Raw genomic sequence first — 26168 nt, 5'->3', positions numbered from 1 at the left:
GTCATGGGTTTGAAAGGTGTTGTCAAAGGAGGTTTGGTGAGTTACTGCACAGGATCTGGATGTCTTTGGCAAGGCCAGCATTTATTAGATTCCTAACTTCCTTAAACTGAGTGACTTACTAGGCCACTTCAGAGTTAAAGTGTCAACTGTATCACTGTGGTTATCTTAATGCTACACTCAATCACATGCAGTCTTGATGTCAAGGATAGTCACACTCACCTCGCCTCCTGAATTTAGTTATCTTGCCCATGTTGGGATCGAGCATGTGATAACGTCTGGAGCAAAACATTCTTGGCAGAACCCTGAGCAGGTTATTGGAAAATGTCACATTGTTGATGGTGCCTTCCATCACTTTGCTAATGATTATGAGCAGACTGATGAGGTGGTAATTGGGTGGACTGGAATTGTTCTTTTTCTGGACAGGATGTAACTAGGCAATTTTTCACTTGTCAGGTAGATGGAAACCTTGGAGCTATACTGGAAGAGCTCGGCTAGGGGTAGGGCTGATTATTGATCACAAGTCTTCAGCACTATAGCAAAAATGTTGTTGGAGCTCTTAGCTTTTGCCACATGGAGGTTGGGCAGTTGTTTCTTGACATTTCATGGCTTCTGTTATGATGGGGACTTCAAGGGGAAGCCAAAGTTGATTATCTACTCAGTCTTTTGTACTTGCGGACTGCGCTCCACCAATATTAAGGATGGTGATGTTCATAGAGCCTCCTGCTGTTAAGTTTTTTAATTGCCCACTATCATTCACAATTGAATATGGCAAGAATGCAGAGCTTTGTTCTGATATGTTGGTTCTGGGATTGCTGAGCTGTCTATAGTATGCTGATTCTGCCATATAGTCCTGGAGAATTTATTTTGGAGATTAGATTTCCTCTAACTCCAAAATTTCAGATACTGGAGCACAAAAACTTAAGACTGACACATCCAATGGAGTAGTGAGGGTATACTGCATTGTCAGGAGTGCTGTCTTCCAGGTGCACCATAAAACTGAGGAACTGTCTGTCCTCTCAAATGGGAAAAGAATATTGAAACTGTCACCATTCCACAAAGAGCAAAGCTGTTAACTCAGATGTCTACACTACTGCATCTGGGTTGGGCTGCCATGCTTCATCCCTTGGAATGACTGTGCTGCAAAAGGTTCCTCACGTTTATGAAAAGTGCTACATAAATACGTGTTTCCCCCTACCCCAGACATTTCCTGAGAACTACCACCACTGAAGCAGCCAATTGAAATTAGATCCAAACAAACACGCACAAAGCAGCTCATCACAATTATTACAATTTAGGATACATACCAAAACAGGCCAGAACTAGTTTTTGTCCATCAAGGACTGTAGTGGTTCTGGATCAATCCCCTGGATATAGGGTGGGGGAACTAAGTAAAGAAGAGAAACAATCACCATCACAAACTAGAGAGTCAGGCTTTATTGGTTGTTGATTGAAGAGTGCGCGTGAGATGACCACTACACATACCTGTCACTTTCCAGGGCACAAGTCATGATAGGATCAAATATAGTTATACCATTACAGGTGAAATGATATCCTGATGGAGCTAGAGAAGGTAAAACTAAATCAAAACTCCTTATCTGTAAATACAGGCAAACAGGTTGAAGAAAATAAAGATGTTTTGAGCATCATGAGTTCAGTACAAAATATGTTAGGAAGAATGAGGAGAGGCAACACAAACTCGAAAAGGTACAATTCCATAGAAGTGCAGGAACAGAGACCTGGGGGCAAAGGTGCACAACTCCTTGAAGGTGGCAAGGCAGATGAAGAAAGTGGTTAAAGACATGAAGACCCTGGACTTTATATTTAAAAAAGAGGCAGGGAGCACAAAGGGGAGGAAATGATGATGAACCTTTAGAAATAAAAAACTCTGGTTGAGTCTCAACACCAACTTTCCAATCTTTCTACCCAGATTTGACAATACATCATTAAATGATGAAAGCAAAAGCAGAAGGTGGAATCCGAAACAAAAACAGAAATGCTGGAAAATCTCAGCAGGTCTGAAAGCAACTGTGCAAAGAAAACGGAGCCAACGTGGAGTCTGGATGACCCTACGTCAGAACTGATAAAGGATCATCCTGACTCAAAACGTTGGTTCTAATCTCTCTCCACAGATGCTGTCAGACCTGCTGAAAATTTTCAGCATTTTCTATTGGTGTGTTGACAATAACTCAGTTGCATCAGGGATCTTGGTCAGACCCCATCTTGAGTAGCACATTCAGTTTGAGTACCTCGCCTGGCCTTAGTGCAGGTGCACCACATGTAGTAATAATTAGCTTTATTTCAAACTGATTTATTGAGAAGTGTTAATAAAGTTGTACAGACATTATTTTAACCAAGTACCATATGTACCCCTGACAGTAGAAAGTAAAAACCAAGGTGATAGATAGGACCTTACCCATGAGAAAAAACATGGAAAGCAGAAAGAGGGAAAAGAGCACAGGATTCCATAATAAATTGACATCAGCACCATGTGTTTATTAACTTCTGGTGGTTCCTAAAGGTACTCACTTACAGGAGAAAGCTTGGCAGAAATTTAATGCCTAAACATTCGAGAATTGCTGGTGAATACAATAAAATCAAATTTGATGACATACCTGACAGCTACATGGTCACTTTTACTGATACGGACTTATTTCCAGATTGAAGTGGTGGGATCGGAAATTGCATTTCTCCAGATCAGTTCAAAATACTGGATTACTAGTCCGATAACCTAACCATTACACTACCCTAGAACGACTGGATTTCCACTACCCTGTTGAAGTATGCCACATAATGACAACTAAGGAGTGACAACACTACCATATAGAATCATGGATAGCAGTAAAGTCTTCATCCTCTTTAAAAAAAACCAAGAAATATTGATGACCTTAGAACATGTTCAAATCCTGGGTTAAATCAAATTTAAAAAAAGGTACATGCAGGAGGGTGTCAAATTATTTTGCCGCTTGGCAAGTGTGTTGCTTGCCCCAGTGAGATACCTAGCCTTTGCAGTGTGCCTCTCTTTTACCTACCACTCAACATGCATTAAAGCTGCAGTCCTACAATCTAGAACCTCAAAACAAAAATAATTTGCTCTTGAAGGATTTAAGCTTCAATTCATAAATTTAGAAAACAAACATGCCTGTCAAGAGTTAAGCTGCTGTGTATATACTGCTCTTCCAGGAAGATCAAGATGGGACTTTTATTCATCATTGTCTGTCACAATACAGTATTCCACTCATAAAATCCAAGTTTTATTATTTGTAAAAATTGGTTTAACATGGTTTACACATCACCAAAGATTACAACTATGAATAGAATTTGGCGAAATGAAGTTGGTCTTCTCTGCATAATGTCAAGGATCCAGTTGTGAGAAAGAAATGTTCAGTTGCTTATACATTCAGCACATGCTTTCATCTGGATTTCAGTGTAGTTGGCACTGTTAACTTGGTTTTGGTAAAGAAAACTTAGTCCCTTACCCATCTGCACCCCCCATCCTGCAAAAATAAAGAACTCAACCTTCCAAGTGGAATGGTCATTACATAAAATAAACAGAGAAAGAACCAAAGTTGAGTTGTGAAGTAAAGGAGATTAACACTTTTTCTTTGAAACATTGAACTGTGCAAAAACAGTATTTAAAATAAAACCACCATCCACTATCTATATGGAACACTTAAGGATTGGATTTTCAACTGCAAACAGAAAATATTGCAGTGCTAATAATACTCCGCTTCACCTCACCAGCTTATGAGATAACTTTTCTTATCCAATGCAAGTTACTGTCAAGTAGTATAAATTACTTTTGCTATCTTCCCAGCATCAATCCGACATTGGTGGGCCTATATCTTCAAGTGAGATTTGGCAATGCTGTTAATTTAAACATGACAAATTACTTTACTGAATTATTTTAATTAGATAAGCCATGCCAAAAATTCGATGTGCACTTGATCATAGCTCTTATTTAGTCACAGTTTTAGTTAGCAGCACTAATAAGAACAGAGCACTTCAATATCCCCAAAAAATGTTACACTTCTAATTAACGACACTCCACTCTTATCTATGGCATCAGGTTTATTAAATGTAAAGGACGGGTATGCATCAGCCAAAGGACATACATCACTGGATTTCTATGCTCTTCTTCCTTGTGGTGATAATGGCTACAACATTATTGTATCGGAATACCTGCTGCTCTGATGACCATAAGGATGTGGATTTCCCTTTTCCACACTATGATCTATACCATATTTGTGCTTGTAAAGCAATAACATTGACATCATAATACAACATTCCTATACCAGCAGAAACACACTGCCAAAACCATAAGCATATACGGTCACGTGTGTCATGCATCAACTTAAGTCACAATTGACAAACATGTATATCAGTGCACCCACCATAGGGAAACACAGGACTCCCAACTCAAAATCAGATTTTAAAATTTTTACCAAAACAATTGCATTTTGTATGTGCCATATTACATATAAAAATAAAATTAAGTATGATTAACATCCCTAGCTTGGATTATTCACCAAACTTCACTTGTGGTTTATGGTGCGATCAAAGCCTAAGAACATTATTCCCTTGCGCTTCTCTTAGGTATCCAATTTTATACAAAATATGGCATTTAAACAGATTCCTCCACCCATAACTAACTGCTAATTAATCAGACCCAAATGAAACCAAAAAAGGTCCAATAAAATGATAGCTAAACAAGGCATGTATGAACAACAACAACATAAGGGCTATTCATGCCTTAAGTTTGGTTTTATCCTGTAATGAATACAGAATCTCACACCGGTCTACAAAAACACACAATACTAGCTCGCCCATGATTGTGGGAGCCAAGTTGCAGATCATAATGATACAATGGAATAGCGCAGTCTCTTACTTTACAATACTTAGGTTCCATATTTGTACTTTTAAAGCTTTGGGGGGAAAAAAAATAGCTATTTTTAAACCTTTAGCAGTATGTGACCAAACATCCCTGCTGCATTCTTTAGTTTAAGGCGAACTAAAATTCATCGAAATTCTATATGTTGCATTAAAATAGTACTTTAAAATCGAACAGGATCGTCTTTACACATTTATTGAACACTCATTTAGTGCAAGGCATTGTAGATAAATTATTTGTCCATATCATCCAAGAAAGAAGAGTCCAATGATGGTAATCCTTCGAACATACGGTTCTTTTATATAAAAAGGTCCCATTTGAGAATGTCTGAATTATTGTTGAGCTCAAGTTTGCTTTTTTAAAAAATAAACACACCGACCCTCACAGCCACTTATGGAACTAAGATTTGAACAAAGACACATTCTTATCCTCAGTTGGTAAAGAAAGACACTGAACTGGGTTTCAATGGTTCACAGGTAAGTGTAAACATCGGATATTTTGGGTCCCTTGGTCCGAAGCCTGGAAGTGATTCCATGTTGACTTGTGGTCATTTTCCCATACGTTGTTCACAGGCTGCAAACTGTCGAAGGGCAGAAATAAATCTTTCATAACTTAAGTTGATGTGTGAAGGCAGTGATCTAGAGGTAGAAGAGGGGGGAGGAAAAAAACCCAAAATCAACATACCACTCAAAGTGCATATTTTTATATCCAAGATCTAGGCTCGCCACATGGGGTGGATTTTGACTTGTGGGTGACCAATTGGTGCAGGTTGTTTATACACCTACACAATTTCATGTCCAAGTTTCATTTCAATTGAACTGTAAAGCTGCAGTGTGTCAAACGGGCACTGCAACAGATGAAAATATGCCAATATTTAGTTACAATTAAGTGCTAGGAGAGGGTTGCAACCCAGAGGCGTCGTCCTCCCAGTTAAGGCCTCCCAAAAATAATTTTATGTTTCTCTTGGCCAAGTCTTTTCAAGCACTATTGCCTGTAGATGGGAGCATGGACTACACATGGCCACCTTTCAGAATAGCACTAACAGCATCATCAGGGATAATAGGATGGCAAGACTTTTGATGTCAGATGGAACAAATTAAAATCAATCCACTACTTTGCACTGTAACAAACAAAAATAAAAACAAAATACTGCAAACGTTGGAAATATGAAGTAAAAACAGCAAATGCTGGAAATATTCACCAAGTCAGGCAGCATCTGAGGAGATAGGCAGAGAGTTAGTGTTTTGAGTTGAATGTGGCTTCTTTAGAACTACAGGAACTGACTGTTCTGAAGTAGTCCTAAAAAGCAGTACTAAGCCACTCCACTCATCCCCTCAAGCATGTTCTGCCATTTAATAAGATCATGGCCAACCTGATTGTAGCTTCTGCTGGTGTCCAACCTCTGTTACCCTTAGACTCTCTTGTCGGTCAAGAATCTAACTCAGCCTTAAACATATTCAATGACCCAACATCCACTGCTCGCTAATGAAGAAAATTCCACAGACTAACAATCCTCAGAAAAAAATCTCTTCATTAGTCTTAAACCCTTATCGCAGTCTAAATACCAATTCTACATTCAAGCTGTTTCATAAATGAGTCAAACACTATGTTCTTAAGCAGTTGTTTTTCAGATTTTCATCACCCTTTGTAAAGATCATTTGCCTTAAGTTTGCCTTTTACAGGCCAGAATCTGAGTTCTTTTATTCAAAGTTGCTTTGGGTTTACTTTCTATGCCCTGTTAGGTATATCTTAAATTTCTACTCAGCTTTTAAAGTTACAAAGCCAATGTACAGAGCGGACCGGACAAGCCTGAATCCATCTCCTTGCTTGCTCAAAAAACCAATTCATGGTGCCCATAAGAGAGACATACAAGCTCCGAGCTGACAAGAAAAGGCATTGCACCTGATTTTGGGCTTGTTCTGACATTTGATCTTAGTCAAAAGGCCGAGAAGCAATTGGAATTTGAAAACCCCTGGCTTATTATGTTGCCTCTCAAAAACAAGAAATTCTGGAACAATTTTGTTGTTCTGATCTTGACTGCCTCCAGAGCTTGGGTGCTCCTTTACTCCATGATAAGCAGAGCATAATGGTCTAGTTTTAAATTTATGTGAATTTTAATGGCAATGTTACTTCGCGTAAAATCATTTATTATTAACATATTCAACATGCTGAAAAATGAGTCAATTAACATTCCGAATTTCTTCCAACCGCCTCCTTGGCAAGTTCTTTCCCATTTGTGGAGTACACATGCCTCCTCCTCCTCTGCAGTATCTTGTACGTCAAACTGGACTGCATTTCTTACCTTACCTTGGGTGCAAAGCTATTGACCTCTATGCTAGATCTCAGCTATTTCCCATTGGAAACCTGTACTAAGTGTTTTTTTTTAAAAAGACAGAATTGAAAAATAGGGAGGTTTTGCTGAATCTATATCAAACCTTGGTTAGACCACGCTTAAAATATTGTGCATGGTCTTGGTTACTAAAAGGATATAGAGATACTGGAAAGTAGGGAAAGATTTACAAGGAGGATACCAAAAATGCTTGAGCATACACATCAAGAAATGACTGAGATGTTGGGTATCTTCTCTCGCGAAAAAGTGGCTCAAGGGTTACATAATAGGGATCTTTAAAATTATAAAGTTTTAACTAATTCTTTCATGGGATGTGGGAATGTTGCCGAGACCAGCATTTGTTGCACATCCTTAACTGTTCTCGAGAAGGTGGGCATAAGCTGCCCTCTTGGACTGCTGCAAGCCATCCGACATGGGTGCACCCACAATGCTACTGGGAAGGGATTTTGATCCCGTGACAATGCAATATAGTTCCGAGTTAACAGTGAGAGACTTGGAGAAAACTTGCAGATGGTGTTTCTGCTGTTCTGATGATGCTTCTGCTGTTCTTCTCCTTCAAGATACCGCAGGTCACAGGTTTGGAAGGTGTTGTCAAGGAGCCTTGGTGAGGTGCAATAGTGCATCTGCTGTCACTGTGTATTGATGATTGAATGCTTAAGTTTAGGATATAGTGCAATCGACAGGAATGGTGTTGATTAAATGCTGTTGGAGCAGCACACAAGAGGAGAGTATTAAATCACACTCCTGACTTGCAGAGGTAGACATACTTGAGATTCAGAAGCAGACTCACTCGCCACTGCTCTAGCTTGTAGCTACAATATTTTATATGGCTGATTCAGTTCAGTTTCTGGTCAATGGCAAGACCCAGGATCTTGATAGTGGGAAAGTCAATCTTGGCAAGAACATTGAATGCCATGGAAAATGGGTAGATTCTCTCGTTGCCTGGCAGAAAAGTTACTTGCCACTTATCAGCCCAAGCCTTAATGTTGTCCAGGTCTGGCTGCATATTGGCACGGACTGCTTCACTACTGGAGGAGTTGCAAATGGTACTAACATTGCACAAATCGGCAGCAAACATTCCCAATTTTCACCTCATAATGGGGGCACATGAGATACTGCTGTAGGAGCTCCTCAGGGTAATGTCCTGGAACCGAGAGGATTGACCTCCGAGAATCACCATCTTCCTTTTGTGTTAGGCACGACTCTAATCAGTGCAGGGTCTTATCCTCAGATTCCCCATGACTTCCGTTTTGTCAGGGCTCCTTGATGCCACATTTGGTCAAATATTGCCTTGATGTCAAGGGCAGTCACTCTCACCATCTCATTTCAAGCTCAGCTCTTTTGTCCATGTTTGGACCAAAGCTGTAATGAAGTCAGGAGCCCAGGCAGAACACACAAGAAGCACACTGAACGTTATTGTGTGTAGATGCTGATTCATAGCACCATTGTCCATCGCTTGGCTGATGAGGCAGTAATTGGCTGAGTTGGATTTGTATGCTTTTTCTAGACAGGACATACCCAAGCAATTTTCCACATCGTCAGATAGATGCCAAAGTTGTAGCTATACTGAGTCAGCTTGGTTATGGGCACAGCTAGTTGTGATGCACAGGTTTCAGTATTACCAGAATGTTGTCAGAACCTAAAGACTTTACAATATCCATTGCCTTCAGCTTTTCTTGATATTACATGGAGTAAATTTAATTTGCTGAAGACTGGCATCTTGGGCAAGGGAGATCATCCACTCGGCAGTTCTGGCTGATGGTTGCAAATGCTTCAGCCTTGTCTCTTGCACTGATGTGCTGGCCTCTCCAATCACTGAGATTGAGGATATTTATGAAGCCTCCTCCTCTGGTTAGTTGTCTATCACCATTCAGCGACTGGATGTGGCAGGACTGCAGAGCTTAGATCTGATCTATTGATTGTGGGATCACTTAGCTCTGGACAGAGAAAATGTTTCCTCTTGTGTGGAAGAGCTGAATTAGAATAATACAAGGAATCACCAAGGAAACCAATGGGGAATTCAGAAGAAACATGATAACAATGTGGAACTCCCTACTGCAGGCAGTGATTTAAGTGAATAGCATGGATGGATACAAGGGGAAATTAGACAAGCATGGGGGAGATGGAGGAAATTGATGGTTACAATGGCAGATTAGATGGGAGAAGTTGGAGGAGATTCAAGTGGAGCATAATCACCAGCATGAACAGGTTAGGCAGAATGGACTATTTCATTGCCATTTACCCTCTGTGATCCTACTGGGTCCCACCTAGCTTAGTGGCATCGGATAATTTAACTAATTTGCAGTTAAACTGCTCTGCAACTAGAAATAGAATTTCAACTACTCAATGAAAGTTTTTAACATTTACAAGTGACAGACTGAGGGCAGAAAAGCCAAAGAACTAAAGACGAGTTTGATTTTAAAAGCAGACATTTCCTCAAAGCCTAAACAAAATGCTGTCTCTCCAAACACATAGCAATCATTTTAAAACATTGTCTATATCTATGCAATTCCAGTTCACCCTTTTGAAGATCATTTGGCATCAGTGTCTAGGTGGGCGGCGTGATGGCACAGTGGTTAGCACTGCTGCCTCCCAGCTTGATTTGGCGCAATTCATTCACTATTTTTATAGGTTTAAAAGATGCTAATGTAGTTTCATACACTCTTTGCCCTACATTTATTTTTTTCTACTATTCGCTGTGCATTTTATATTCGACTTGGTTCTTCACTGAATGAGTCAGACATTTGTAAGATGAAATTGAAAGAGGAGGCTTAAGGTCTGTAGCTTTGGTCATCCAACTCTAACTTTGGATACCCTTCCTTTTCCCCAGTGAGAATAGGTCTCATCTGTACCTCATTTACTGCTTTAGCTGCTAATTTTGGGATTCCAATCCACCTTGGCCTGAACACTTTACAGATCACTGAACTTAGCCTTCATTCTGCTGTGTATTTCCTTCTTTGATTCTGCATCGTCCGTTTCTGTAACTTCTCTAAACCTTGTGATATTGTGATCAAGGTCAGTGCTCCCCAAGATGTTACCAGAAACTGCTGCACCTGGTTCATTAACATTGGTGTTGAATTATTGAGCCACAATTAAGTCAAGAGAGTGGATGCCTGCACAGACAGCTACACAGTGTCACCTAGTGGTTGCACAAAAAACAAAACAAAAAACCCCACAAACAAACCACTTAAATTTAACACTCCTGGAGCAATTCCCTCTCCCATTAACATGATCATGAGTAGGTTAAGTAGCTTTTAACGAAGAAGTCCTTCATGCTCTTCTCCACCAAAGAAAACCATCACTCTTTGCTGACTCTCAATGGCATCAAATCAACATCTTGATGAGAAACTGAACTGGTTCAGCCATATGAACACCACAATTGCAAGAACAAAGCAGAGGCAGGGTACTTCACAATGAGTGATTCACCTCCTGATCCTTCAAGGTTGCTCCACTGCCTGCAATACTCAAATCAGGTGCGTGATGGGGATAGTCACTCACCTGGATGGCTGCAGCTGCAACACACAAGAAGCTCAACACCATCCAGGACAGCACAGTCCACTTGATTGTTGCCCCTGCCACTTGGGCTCAATATCCACTCCCTTCATCATCGGTGTACTGGGGATGGAGTATGCACTACCTGCAAGATGCAGTGCAGTAACTCACCAAGCTTCCTTCAACAGCACATCCCTGTCCCATAATCGCTATCTGCAAGATGGACAAGAGCACTTTTTGGGGATCTGCAGGTTCCTATTCTATCAGTCCATTGTATTAGGCAATGAAGTTCCAGTATGTTAAAGTGCCTGTTGACAACAGTTTCAAAACAAACTGATACTTCGCTAAAATATACAACAATATCCTCCATCAAAGCATTCTCACCATTAAACAGTAATTATCTTTTAGTTGGAAGATCGATTTACTGCAAAGTACTTAAACTAGTACACAATCTTAAACTTTTAATTAAAATTGGAGTCCCAAAGACACTTACATAATCTCAGTAAGTCTGATGTGCCATGGCAGAAAGCCAAGCGTGCTTTCCACAGGACCAAATTTCAAAACCAGATCCGGGTCAGGTAAACCGAATGAACTTTCTGAAAGGGGAGGAAGTAAAATATATAAAGTATATACAGATTTTAAATATGGAAGTATCAAATCAAACAAGAATTATTTGGGTGCAGCATGGTGTCAGTGGTTAACACTAATGCTTCACAGCACCAGGGACCCGGGTTCAAATTCGGCCTTGGGTGACCGTGTGGACTTTGCACGTTCTCTCCGTGGGTTTCCTCCAGGTCCTCAGGTTTTCTCCCACAGTCCAAATATGTGCGTATTAGGTTGATTGGCCAATGCTCAATTGCCTTAGTGTCAGCGGAATTAGCAGGGTAAATATGTGGGATTACAGGGATAGGGCCTGGGTGGGATTATCGACGGTGCAGGCTCGATGAGTCGAATGACCTCTTTCTGCACTATAGGGATTCTATGATATACGAGAACAACAGTTTTTAAACTAGCAAACTCCAACATAAAACTACCTACCTACAGAGGTCAAACTAAACATCAACATTACTGCCTCTTGCCACACATTGTTTAAGTTTCTCCACTTGCTGTTACCCTCTAAAGTCAACATGCTCCAAACTTTAAGGGTAATTGGCTCCAAGCTTACTTTAATTGCATTTATCCTATTTTCGACAGTTAAACTTTCATTCCTAAAACTAAAAATATATTGAAAATCATGGACCAGAAATCAGATATTCGCAACATTAAGATTAAGTAACTACAAACTAGTCCTGTTTCTTCAATTAAGAATCTAGCAACATTTATGAAAAGGGAAGTCATGCAAATTGACGATAAAGTTTTGCTTTTTAAAACTTTAATAAAAAAATGGTCCGACTAATGCTGAAGTGTGTTAATAATTACTATTTTAATTCAAACAATTGAAAATACAATTTCAGTGAAACACATGTCACCAACAGTATCTCAATGTGACACAAACATTGGGCGGCACAGTGGTTAGCACTGCTGCCTCACAGCGCCAGGGACTGGGTTCAATTCCGGCCTTGGGTCATTGCCTGTGTGGAGTTTGCACATTCTCCCTGTGTCTGCATGGGTTTCTCCTCCCACAGTCCAAAGATGTGCAGATTAGGTTGATTGGCCATGCTAAATTGACCCTTGTGTCAGGGGGATTTGCAGGTTAAACGTGTGGGGTTACAGGAATAGGGCCTGGGTAGGATTGTGGTCGGTACAGACTTGATGGGCCAAATGGCCTCCTTCTGTACTGTAGGGAATCTATGAAATGAACCCTTAAGAGGCGATTCTGTGCCCATTCTCAAATTGTAGAAGTAAATGTGAATGTTGCATTCCTTCCACTGACCAACAGATTCCACTCACCTCTGAGAAAACTGTCCATAATGTTCACATTTAGATCAGTGGACCTTCTCTGCTGCTGGGCAACTAACCAACAGTACTTTTGCGCAGCTTTCACTATATCTGCTTTACCATCATCAGGTGAAAGCACTTTCACTGTAGTTGAACATGATAAAACTAAAATACAAAAAAAAAATTTGATTTTACAATCCAGTTAATATTTTGTTTGTAGAGAACTTCAAAATTTTCCACTCACACTCTCAAAACACAGGTAGACAAATTAACTGGCAAGCAGCCCAAGAGCCTGATATTTAACTAACGAGTGCCTATAACACATCAAAACTAAAGCGGATATATATTTATCGATAAAAGCAGATGTATTTAAAAATTGAATTCCTCTGCAAGGGATCCATGTTAGTTCATAATCTAACAGCGAAACTTTGGTCATGAATTAAGTAATCTATCCAAATTGTTTGATACAAGGATGAAAAAAAACTCTGAAGATTACCAAGGGCACCTTCAACACCATTTGACCTGTGCAGCATGTTTTCAAGTGAGGATTTGTACAGAGAAGAATCTGCTTCATAAACTCAGCTCCAACAATGTGGTATCAGCATGCTCATCATATGAAATGTTACAACTAATGCACTGCAGACTGTAACAAAATCTACACTTTTAATTGTAAGAAAGGTTCTCAATCTACAGAAATGCAATTGAAAAAATGCACAAGCTACTCACCTTGTTCAACTTTCTGGTGACTATTTAACAATTCGGTCGAATATTTTGAACAGTCCAGACCTAGTAATTCTTGTTGCTGTTTTAAGATTTCCTCCATTAACCTGGAATTATTTCTCTTGAAAATACCTGAAAGACAAACAAAGGGCAAGTTTGACAGTGTTAAAAACAGCGATTACAATAAGCAAAACAGTCCAAGAGATTAGAAGATTGAAGCAGCCGAGACCGGCCAGTGACTTCATCAAGGTCATCAGCGAGTGCCTTGACCACATTTGAGAAATCTGTTTTTTTAAGAGCATATTGCAAGATGAACTTGGACAAAATGATCAATGCAGATTCTTCTTGCAGTGACACAGAATCATTAGCATTTGCACTTTTGGTAATGTACTCTTTGCTCTAGACCATTATTTAGCAGCAATAAACAAATTTGGCGATCAGTGCTACAAATACACACTGTTGCTGACATTGATCAGCGAGATAAAAATGGCGAGTAAAGCACAACTATACACAAGACGACTTTAGTCTTTGCCCTCGGAGTGCAACGTTGGTAGCTTAAATAGAGGAAAGTTGACTGCATAAACACTTATAAAATCACAAGTTGCTCGTTACAATTTGGGTGAGTTTGCAGAAAGCCCAAATTTCAGCAAATACAATGACCTTGCGCACATATTTAAAAAGACAGCTTCCAGCAGGAGAACTGAACCCAGTGTGATGAAAATAGAATAATGTGCCACAAAGTGGTGGGGGAGGAGAGAAAAAATGTTCCTGTTCGGGCAATGAATTAGCTGTTTCTGTCAGTGCTAAATTTGGGAACTTCCTGAAATATCAGCAGTGATTGGGATTCTATCTGTACTCCAACAGGAGAATTGATCAGATGGTCACATGGATGAATGGTGCACATGAATTCTATATCAGATTAGCAAAATCATTTTTATGGAAATTATGTACTGACAAGAGCTCAATAGAATCTTCATTCACATTGTATTGTCAAAATAAAATCCATTTGAAGCAGTTTAGAGATTAAATTTGGGTTCAGGTCTCAGAAAATGTTTTGATTAGTTCTCAGATCCACAAAAGATACAGATTAGGACGAATGTACGTGCCAATCTTGAAAGTCATCTCTAACTCTGAACTGGAAATCCATATAATTATAGCCTTCAAAGTTTACAAAAGTTAATCAGTCCTGTGGCTACTACTATGCTGAGGATCCTCAAATTCATTCAGTTCCCTGATTCTGTAACAGAACACGACACTCAACGAAACATTTCCAGCTAACCAAAACGTTTGTTATTTTGTGCAACCCACAGGAAGAAAATAAAAAGTAGCTCAGCACCTTCAAACTTCAGAGTTAACACCCGCTCCCCCAACCCAACACTACAATCAGCAATTAGAGAAAGAGAGATTATAATCCAGTGGCAGATTTTCAAAAAATTAGTTTTTCTCATTGTGTCTCTAACATTAGGCACAAAAATGATTGGTAAATCAGTTCTTATATCCTTCTCAGTGTTACTCAACAGCTCAACTCTAAACCTTTAATCAGCATCCACCACTGCTGAGTCAATTTCTTCACATGCAATGCTTACACAATAATCCCCTGATCATAAAGCAACGTGGAGTAAAACCTGGGCGTGCCAGCCAGTCTATCTTCAAATAGGGACTGACATCAAAATGAGTATAAGTCAAATAACAGCCAATGTTACTGAGAGAATTCCAACAAATTTCCTTTAAATTAGGATTTCCCAAACTTTTCCAGCCACCCTTTTGACCTCCCAACAGCACTGACACAACTCCTAAGAAAAATTCCTATATTGAAGAATTCAACCAAAAAAAATTATTGCACAACAGATGCAAACATACAAAAAACAAACTTATTTTATACATGTATTATAATTAAAATGCTCTGTTCTGCAACAAATATTTCCCAAATCTTGCCCTTTGTCATTTTTAAAATGGGAGTGATGCACATCTTTTGCTCACAAATTCATTTAGTACTGCGAATGCTGCTGGCAAGTTGGATTCTCATTTCAGACACGCACCCTGCTCCCCCTCTCTCGAGCCTCTGTGGCCCCAACCTGTCATCTGTCTGCGTGTTCAAAGTTTTGTACAGTAAGAGGTTTAACAACACCAGGTTAAAGTCCAACAGGTTTATTTGGTAGCAAAAACCACACAAGCTTTCGGAGCCCCAAGCCCCTTCTTCCTTAAGCTCCTTAAGCTCACCTGAAGAAGGAGCTTAAGGCTCCGAAAGCGAGTGGCTTTTGCTACCAAATACACCTGTTGGACTTTAACCTGGTGCTGTTAAACCTCTTACTGTATTTCCAGCTCATCCAGGAGGTGAGCTTGGTTGCTGACAGACCACTCAGCCTTTCAGTAGCCAATAAAATGAAACAGCCACCTTTGATTGGTCAAGATAGATTTACAGGCTTTTTAAAAAAAAATTTAAATGGCCGGGCTGATGGCAGAACCCAGTTTGAGAAACCCTGCTTTAAATCATTTCACTAATTAGACGCCCATACGCTGGGAGACATTCAAGCCATTTCGGCAGCAATTTGCCAGCTTTTAATTTCATTGGCCTGCAGCTTCCCAAGTAACTGTATTAAACAATGCTAAATATTAAATAGCTCTCTGGGGTCAGAAGTTGTAAAAGCAGGTAGAAAATAAGCAAATTAAAACAGGATAATATAAAAAGGAACAGAGAAAGCAGAATAAAGTAAAAAAGGATTTAATTCATAGATATTCTTCTCTTTATCCAAATCCAACTACAGGATGTGGACAAACCAACTCTTTCCAAGTCCAAGCCGATATGAATATGGCGCTTTTCATAGAATCCCTACAGTACAGAAGACGGCCATTTGGCCCATCGAGTCTGTACCGACCACAATCCTACCCAGGCCCTATTTCCGTAACCCAACACATTTACCCTGCTGATCCCCCGACACTAGGATCAATTTAGCATGGCCAATCAACCTGATCTGCACACCTTTGGATTGAGAGGGGAAACACGAGCACCTGGAGGAAACCCACGCAGACACGGGGAGAAAGTGCAACCTCCACACAGACAGTGATCCGAGGCCGGAACTGAACCTGGGTCCCTGGCGCTGTGAGGTAGCACTGTTAACCACTGTGCCACCATGTAAAAAAAAAGCTTCTGAAGTCACAATGCACTGAAATTGTTCAAAGGACAAATTGGGTCCACCTTGAAGGTTCATCAATAATGGAACATTTAGGCAGATGAAAGCTGGTGTGTTACTCAGAAGGTACAATGCAACTTTGAGATAACAGCTCCTCTGTGTGCGTAGCTAGAAAAAGTTGCAATTTAAAATTCTCACCCTCAAGTTTAAATCCCTCCAAAGCCTCAGTGCTCTAGCTCTAACCACTTCCCAACTCTACAACCCAGAGAGATTTCAGAATTCTTCCAATCCTGGCCCCTCCCGTCCATTTCAAATTTCGATTGTTCCACCATTCGCAGCGTAGGGACATAGCTCTAGAATTCTCTCCCAAAACCTCTCTCTCCCCTTAGACAATCCTTAAAACCTCTCATTAGCCAAGATTTTGCTAATCTCTCCCAACATTTCAGTGGCACTTTGTAAATAATCAACAATTCTTGTTAAAACTTAACCACGTCATTGTAATAGAGCCCTGCATTTCATCAGAGAATAGTCAGTTCTGCAATTCTTCTCACATGACAAGTGCACAAGTAGAACTGAATCCCAATTGTCCACATCCCACAGCCAGCCAAGCAAAGTCTGCCGAGAGTCACAAGTAGTCGCCACGTATTATAAACACCCACTGCAGTAAGGGAGCAGTTACACAATCAACCACATCGAGCTTAATATACAATTGTAGTTCCACTTTCAATGCTATAATTTTGATCCTGTAGGTCTTCCAAAGTATCAAAATATTCAGGAGTTGAAAACATATTTGTGACAGAATGGAGATCAAAGAATATCCTTATTAATTGATGAGCCTCAAAATCTGAAAAACACAAAACTGAACTCTAATTGCATTTGAGAGAAGAATGGTTTGAAAATATTCCAATTAATCAGTTACACAAATGATCAAATAGGAGTAGGATGCAATGCAAAGTAGCTCACAAAACACAAAATATAGCTTTGAGCAACTTGTGAAATGGTAAAGTCTCATTTTACATAAAACAGGAAAAAATACCAAAATAAAATTTGATACAATTGTGTATGAGGTCTAATTATGGTCTATAAAGAGACCATGAGGCAAGTAGGTGTAGATGAACTGGAACAGCTTATTTACCTTTGTGTCTATAACAGTCAGTACAAGACTGCCTTGACAAGTCACCTGACCTGTTCTCTTAAAAAGGTGCATGTCCCCAACATTTTTCTTTCTTTACTTGCAGGCTATGCCCCTGCAACCTTCTGAGGGTGTTTTCAAGGTTCTTCAAAAGCTTCTCTTCAGTGGAGTCCACGACTAAAATATTGTCCAAGTAACAGTGGACTCCCAGCAACCCACTTGGAATTTGATCCATTGCCCTCTGCAAAAGGGCTGGTGCCGACGTGATGCCGAAAGGAAGACGCTCGTAGTGGAAAAGCCCCCAATTCAATTATCGTCAGGAGGTGGTTGGGACTCTTCTGCAACCCTCATTTGGAGATCGGCCTGTAACATGTCCATCTTCGAAAATTTCTTCCCTCCTGCCAATCTGCTAAACAGGTCCTTAATGAGGGGAAATGGGTACTGATCCGCACACACTACCGCACACCGGTGACCTTAAAGTTCCCACAGATTCTCACCATGCCACCCGTCTTCAAAATTGGAATGGCCCATTTGCTGGTGGTTCCAGCGCCCCCATGTTCAACAGTCATTCTAATTCTGGCTTGTTTTTGGCTGAATGGTATAAGGTACCAGATGCGCCGCCAGACTCATTGGATGAGTCTCTGGATTCATTTCAATTTTAATTTTGACCCTTTCATCTCTCCCAGGGTCCCCTTGAATACATCCTTATATTTCTCTAGGACATCTTGTAAACTCATTCTTGAATCCACCAGCCTATTCACTACACCCCAATTTAATTTTAATTTCTGGAGCCAAGAGCGTCTAAACAAAGCAGGGAAGTCACCCTTGACCACGTACAATGGTAACTCAGTGCACCAATCCCTTAGTTGCACTTTTGCCAGTACATATATCCTCTCTCAGTGGCATCACTTGCTCCATCTAAGTACATAAGGTGATCTTGGCAGGCTTCAACGGCAATGCTTTCAATTCATCTACGTACACGGAGTCAGAAATCAGTGATACCACTGCCCCCGTATCGACCTCCATTTTAATTTTTAATCGATCGCTTCTCCTCGGACTAATAAGATATTAAGCTGAAATTTTGTAGATTTAAGTTATTTTGTTTCCTCCGCAGATTCAGCTCACTCCCTGTCCCCTTCCTGGATGGCAGCATGTACCTTGTGCCTAGTCCTCAGGTTCTTCTCTCTCTCCCCGACTCCCCTTTTCCTCTTTTAAAGATATGGCCTACGATTCTGAGCATTATGCCCCACCCGCTTATACCAGTGGCACTGGGCTTCACACGTCCAGCATGTTGACTCTTTGTGGCCAGACTTGCCACAACAGAGGCATTCTGCGGTTAACACCGCGTTCTGCTGCGCTTCGGCTACTTTGTGTACTTGGGCACCGACATCCAACTGCATTGCTTCATTTGTAGCCAACTCCACAGCTATTTCAAAACCTAAGTCGAAGACTTTTCTCATCATCAGAAGTTTTTGTTGCATCACTTCTTTACAGAGATCACAAACCAAACGGTCCCGTAATGCATCCTGAAGGAACCAGTCAAATTCACAATGCTCAGCCTAGCTTTTTAAACATGATCACAAATTGCAAGATGGATTCTCCGTCCAGCTGTATTTTTTTAAAATAAAATCGAAAACGTTCTGCCATCATGAGCGGCTTTGGAGCATAATGATTCCCTAGTGTCTCGCACAACATGCTAGGGGTTTCTCCATGGGCTTTTCAGGTTTATGAGACTTCTTAGGTGTAGCGAACGTCTTACTTCCAAATGGTGCTCAGGAAGACTGCCACCATGAGTTCTTCATCTATCTTATTGGGTTTTAAGTGAGTGAAACCCCTCTGTGTATAGCGCCCAGCTCTCCATGTCTTTGTTGAATGGCCCCATCGCCCCAAACTGGCCTACCATTTTCTGTTCCCGTTGGCGGGAACTTTTCCCTGCCCTTCGCATTCAGTAGCCACTCTTTGCGCACTTCACACCAGCCGCTCCCTCACTGACTATGCTCTCCTATTCTTCTTGTCGAATGCAGCTCGAGTCCCCATGTGAACGCTTCCCCCACGATGATCTCGGTGCTCATAGGTGAGAGTTCCCTCTCCTATTTCTAGCCATTGGCTGTAAGCCCGAGTCCCGTCGCTACCACTGCCTTTAGCCCATTTCCTGGCGAATACCTCTTTTTGCAACATCGAACACGGTCCTAGTCCCCTCGCGACCACTTCCCTCGGCGCCTAGGCCCGTTCCCTCATGTCTAGCCAGTTATTTCGGCAATTTGCGCTGCTTTTGGAATCTAGGATGGCATCAAGCTTCCTCCCTTCTTCCGAAGGGCCGGCAGGAACACGCATTCTGTGGGCCATGACTCAGTCTCGTCACCAGTTATGTCCGAGGTCTAATTATGGACTATAAAGAGACCATGAGGTAAGTAGGTGTAACCAAATTGGAGCTGTTCATTTAATGTCCTTTCTTAGCACAGTCAGTACAAGACTGGTTTGGCGAGCTCGATCCAGGGTGGAGCTTATACCCCAGGTCACCTGACCCGTTCTTTTAAAAAGGCCCCAACATATATGACAAAATGTAATGCAATAACTTCAACAATTTGTATTCTATTGCATCTACGACTCATTTGAGTTCATGCTTACTTCCCAAAATAGTCGAAACCAAATAAATTGCAACATACAGCTATATACATTAGCAGGGGCAAGCAGCAGACTTCCTACAAAAGAACCTGATCTATATCTTCATTGTTCCATTAACCTTATTCTTAAACCACATTATTTTTGAAATGAATGTGGGGAAACCATTTTATTTTTCACACTGCTTCGCAACAGAATCCTCTAAGCAACTACACGAACAGAACCAAAACACTGCTCCCTTCTGCTATTATTCACAAACTGATTTCTTTTCAATACTGCTCATACAGCTCAATTCTGAAGTGCAGCAGAATTGTGGGATTGTCCCCTTCAAAGAGATAACCACATTGGCAATTTAACATTTGCCCTTTGGGTGACCACCTAATTTCTGCCAACATATACAAATATTTGTCTCCAGTTGCATCGCTTCTACAAGGAAAATGCCACCGCAGTGTAAATGACTACAACAGCTCATCTACTTCAGAGGGATGTGCAGGAACTCTTATTGAATGTCACCATAAAAATACCTGGGTCCTGCAGATCCTTCCTTAGGCAACAGAGGAACTTCATTCCCTCGTTTAATTAGGTAATAAATAAAGAAAACCAAAGAACTTATTTTCCTCCTCTCCATACTTGTTATTTTGGAATCAGCATTAAACAAGGTGATACCTTCCCTCCACATTTGCCAATAGGTCCATAAGAGGAATACATTACCCACTCCTTAACAGCAGTACCTCTGATTTTCCCAACCAGCAAGTGCTACCATAGAATAAGGATAAATAAATAACGTGTCATGTGAAAAAGCTGATAGCTAGCACTCTTCTTTCAAACATCTCAGGCTTCTACTGTTTTCTAGCCAAGGCTAATGGACAGCATTATTACTCAGTGACCTCTGCCAACACATTGGCGCAATGGTTAGCACTGCTGCTTCACAGCACCAGGGAGATAGGTTGGATTCCAGTCTTGGGTGACTGTGTGGAGTTTGCACAGTCTCCCAGTGTTTGCATGGGTTTTCTCCAGGTGCTCCAGTTTCCCCCCGCAGTTCAGAGATGTGCAGTTTAGATGGATTGGCCATGCTAAATTGCCCAAGCGTGCAAACATTTGTGGGTTAGGTGGATTATCCATGGTAAATGTGTGGAGTTACAGGAGTAGGGCTTGGTGGTGGGCCTGGGTAAGATGCTCTTTTGGAGAGTTAGTGGAGACTCAATGGGCCAAATGGCCTCCTTCTGCACGGAGGGATTCTACATATTTATTCTAATATGCTAGGTAACACCAATTGACTCACCTTTCAATTTCATGCCCCCTTATTGTTCAGTACCCAGTTGGTATTATTACACTGTACCAAGATCAAGAACATTTTAGTCAAATCTGCAGGTGTATATGCATGTTCCCCGCGTACAACACAGTAAGAAGTCTAACAACACCAGGTTAAAGTCCAACAGGTTTATTTGGCAGCAAAAGCAAAAGTGGCTTTTGCTACCAAATAAACCTGTTGGACTTTAACCTGGTGTTGTTAGACTTCTTACTGTGTTTACCCCAGTCCAATGCTGGCATCTCCATATCATGACCCCGCGTACAACACAGACAGACAGAGACAACACAGACAGCGAGAATGCTACCTAAATACTTTGGACTTCATTGCTAATGCTTCCTTCCATTTATACTTTTACATTATCTGCCTCAGATGGCTATAAGGTTCACAAAATATGAAGCTTCATTAGGTTACTTCACTCCAGGTGCAAGGTCATTTAAATGCATTCCAAATGCAAACAAAATCCATAGCTGAAGACTTGTTGAAAACAAGTCACATCATCTATCATTATGTATAAAACCTGTAACCACAGATATTTCTTGTGAAATCAAAAATCTAATGAGTATTATACAAGCATCACCGATTTAAGAATCAAATATACCTTTTAAATTTACCAGGATAATTACATTATAACTTTAGTCATTTTTAACCAGGCTGTCTCTATACAGCTTCAATCTCTTATACTCCTGTCCACTTGCACATAACACGCCTTAAAAAAATACGCAACATACCTTAGAAAGGGTCACATGCTTCACATTTAACAACCTGCATTTATATAGTGCCTTTGGCATGATAAAATGACTGAAGATGTTTCACAGGAGCATTACAAAGCAATATTTTATACTTGAGCTGAGAAGGAGGTATTGTGACAGATAACAAAGCTTGATCAAAGGAGGTTATGTTTTAAGGAGCATGTTAAAAGACAGGTAAAGAGACAAGATTTTTCGGGAGGGAATTCCAGAATTAAGGGTCAAGGCAGCTGAAGGCATGGCCACCAGGCAAAAATATTCTGCCAAATTAAGTTTCTTAGAAAATCCGAAATGAACATGCTGCAATAACTCATCCCCTTTGTTTAAACAGTTATCAGCCTGACCCAAGCTAAAACTGGCTTGAAACAGGTGTAAATATTTTAGTCCACAATGTTATAGTTACTGCTGACCATAGACAAACATGTACAAAATCTGCTTCTCAATAAAACGTTCTTCAGAAGGCTTGACCTAATCTTCTGCATTCACAAATGCAGGAAACTCTTCTTTTTCAGTTTCCTTACTCAGCGCCCACTCTTTTCTGACTTCTTGGCCCTAGTGTTTACTGCGGCAAACTTATGAAGCTGGCGGGACAAATTGTGGTTGGGAAACCCAGAATCACAGGTTTCCCTGAAAATTTAGAATTTAAAATTTTTTTAATAAAAATAGTTTCACAGGTTGAATGTCACCGACAAGGTCAGCATTTGCTATTCATCCCTCATTGCCATCAAGGTGGTGGTGGCAAGCTGCTGCCTTGAACCGCTGCAGTCCATGTGGTGCTAGAGAGGGAGTTTCAGGTGAAGGAACAGCAAAATAATTTCAAGTCAAAATGGTGTGCGGCTTGGAGGAAAAATTGCAGGCTCCTCGCCATGTATCCTGTCTGACGTACAGCCTTTTCTGCCTCTGACTGGAAGCAGATAAGTTTTTTGGTTGTGGTGGCAAGTGATCAGGGAGGTTGTGGGGTTTCACAGGATTAACTTGCTGGGCCTAAAGAAAATATTCTTGCCCCTAAAAGCAGTGTACACATTATGGATCTAGTTTAGTTTCAGCTCAAGTATATTCAAAGCAATATGGTGGGCTTTGTTAAACCTCTAAATACAAGCAACAATTTGAAAGTCAACATTGTGCCAATCCTGTAAATTTGATACCACTCCTGCTATAACAACCAAGTTAAATTTTCTTTTCAAACCAACACAACCTCAGTATTCCAATTCTAATTATGGAGGTGATGCATAAAATACAGAATGATTGCAACATTACGTTATATTCTCAATAAACCTACATGGATCTTCTTACAATAGTCAGTGATCAACGTTTTCTGCAAAGATAAATGAGCCTAAATTAAATTGGTGGTTACTTATACATAACCCATTCCCTTTCTGTGGACAGGCCAAAAAGAGAAACAATATAAAAGGTGAATAAGGTAGATAAAAGTACAAAAGAAAAACAAATGTAAGCAGTTAAATAAATGATTGAGCTTATAGTGACTACATATTTCACATCTAGATTTTCTGCATCAAACTGTTCCAAAATTGGAAACAAAAAGTGTTGTGTTGGTAAACGGTAAAGTAATTCTTGGCTGATACTGATGTTATGAGCTTGGAAAACACCTTTTGGAATAGGTCCAATTAATTAAAAACTACTTATTTAGTGATGCACAATCATATCGTATGGCACTGGCAGAACTCCCCGATATTCAGGAAAAGCTCTTCCATCAACCTAAGCAGGCAATGTGACCTTGGTTTAAACATCTCCTTTAAAACATTTAACATCCTTTACAAAATGCCACACTGAAAAGTCCGTCTAGACTGTGCATTCAAACATCTGTGGCTTGAACCCACAACTCAGTGGAGAATGCTACCACTGAACTACACTTGTGTGTATCTGCACAAACATACTTAGAATTTCTTTTTAAATAGTACTCACATTTACTGTAATCAGATTGACATTTAAATTTGGGGGAAAAAGTGTAAGTTATAAGAATTCTGGACAGCACTAAACAAGGAATGTGGATTGTTGCTAATTATTCACCGATGAGGTTAATTGAACAAAATCCAATTCTGCAATTGGAATTTTCGGTTATTTTGATGCTCAGTTTCAGAGGGGAGAATCATAGAATCCCTACAGTGCAGAAGGAGGCCATTTGGCCCATCGAGTCTGCGCCGACCACAATCCCACCCAGGCCCTACCCCCAAATATTTATCCGCTAATCCCTCTAACCTACGCATCTCAGGACTCTAAGGGGCAATTTTTAACCTGGCCACTCAACCTAACCCGCACATCTTTGAACTGTGGGAGGAAACCAGAGCACCTGGAGGAAACCCACGCAGACACGAGAAGAATGTGCACACTCCACACAGACAGTGACCCGAGCCGGGAATCGAACCCGGGACCCTGGAGCTGTGAAGCAGCAGTGCTAACCACTGTGCTACCGTGCCGCCCTGCAAACTCCACACAGACAGTGACCCGAGCCGGGAATCGAACCTGGGACCCTAGAGCTGTGAAGCAATAGTGCTAACCACTGTGCTACCATGCTGCCCAAAATCCCTTCAGGCAGGCCAACGTGTGCAAATCATTTCCTCACACCAGTGAGACCTGTCTGTCCTCACATTAAAGTTAAAGGAAGAGCAAGGGGACAGCCCCACCTTGAGAGTATTGCTTTCGAAGGGACGAATTAACCTCTTGCAGTGTCAAATACACTGGTCAGTGCACAATCCGAAGGATGTGCTGGTTAGGTACATTGGCCATGTTAAATTCTCCCTCAGTGTACAGGAACAGGCAGCAGAGTGTGGCGACTAGGGGATTTTCACAGTAACTTCACTGCAGTGTTAATATAAACCTACTTGTGACTAATAAATAAAATAAACACGAGTTTATGCACAGACACACACAGACCGACAGTGCAGAGTCCCACTCGGCAGCGACACCCTCCTCCCCTCACCTTGGTTGTCATAGACGCTAACATAAGAGATGCCCACGGCCATGCACCACACCACCAGGTTGGCGATGTCGGTGTAGCTGCTCTCCTCCTCGGTCACCACCAGCCCCAGGTGCAGCGGCAGCTTCTTGAGGTGGCGGCCGTCCGAGCGCCAGCGCGCGCGCCGGCTCTTGCCTTTGTTCTTGGCGTCCTGGAAGGCGAACGCCAGGCTCGCGGGGTTCCAGCGCTTCCAGGCCCACATTCCATTCTGCAGCCAGGCCGACAGAGTCCGGTGCAGGCACAGCACGGTGTGCAGTACCCTCCACACCAACTCAAAGAGTGCCATCACCTTACCATGCAACCGCACGGAGGGCGGGAAGAGGGGGAAATTAAAACGGACAACGAAAAACAAACAGACTTCCGTCTGAAAGATTCACATTGGGGGAGGTGAAGAGGGAAAGCCAGCTTGCCAAATAACAAAGTTGCTCTTTATGAATGACTGTGAATCAGTGCCAACTCCCCAACATGCCGGGCGCCATCTTCACTTTTTTTTCAGAGGAGAGGTTAAAAAATTATTAACTTTCACCTTTGACTTGAAACAACACATGGAGCGCAAGGATTGGTTCACAACCTAGTAGACAAGAGCAATGTTCCGCTCTAAGTGCCTGGCAGCCAGGGCTCTAGCGCCCCCTATATAGGCAGAGCAGAATTCAACAACTCTTTTTTTTTATTGCTGGTGGGTCAACATATTTGATTTGATTTGATTTGTTATTGTCACATTTTTTATTTGATTTATTATTGTCACATGTATTGGTATCGAGTGAAAAGTATTTTCAGGGCGGCACGGTGGCACAGCACTGCTGCCTCACAGTGCCAGGGACCCGGGTTCGATTCCCGGCTTGGGTCACTGTTGGGGTGCGGAGTCTGCACGTTCTCCCCGTGTCTGCGTGAGTTTCCTCTGGGTGCTCCGGTTTCCTCCCGCA

The 26168-nt window shown here is 41.2% G+C and overlaps 1 protein-coding gene across 2 annotated transcripts; it reads right to left on the bottom strand.

Moving 5' to 3' along the window:
* Positions 1-1416: 1416 nt before the first annotated feature.
* Positions 1417-25745, bottom strand: nus1 (NUS1 dehydrodolichyl diphosphate synthase subunit). Of its 2 annotated transcripts, none has more exons than XM_078212715.1 (5): positions 25210-25745; positions 13335-13460; positions 12621-12773; positions 11224-11326; positions 1417-5526 (listed from the first exon to the last, which is right to left on the bottom strand). In XM_078212715.1, exons 1-5 carry the CDS (start codon positions 25529-25531, stop codon positions 5436-5438), a joined length of 795 nt encoding a protein of 264 aa, XP_078068841.1. In that variant the 5' UTR covers positions 25532-25745; the 3' UTR covers positions 1417-5435. The 2 variants fall into 2 exon arrangements, with proteins under 2 accessions (XP_078068841.1, XP_078068842.1); XM_078212716.1 differs by lacking the exon at positions 1417-5526 and adding an exon at positions 10737-10943.
* Positions 25746-26168: the final 423 nt, after the last annotated feature.

This window comes from Mustelus asterias, chromosome 5 (genome assembly GCF_964213995.1).
Source record: "Mustelus asterias chromosome 5, sMusAst1.hap1.1, whole genome shotgun sequence".
In the NCBI taxonomy this organism is placed as follows: Eukaryota; Metazoa; Chordata; class Chondrichthyes; order Carcharhiniformes; family Triakidae; genus Mustelus; species Mustelus asterias.
This window is presented reverse-complemented; position numbering and strand designations above follow the sequence as displayed.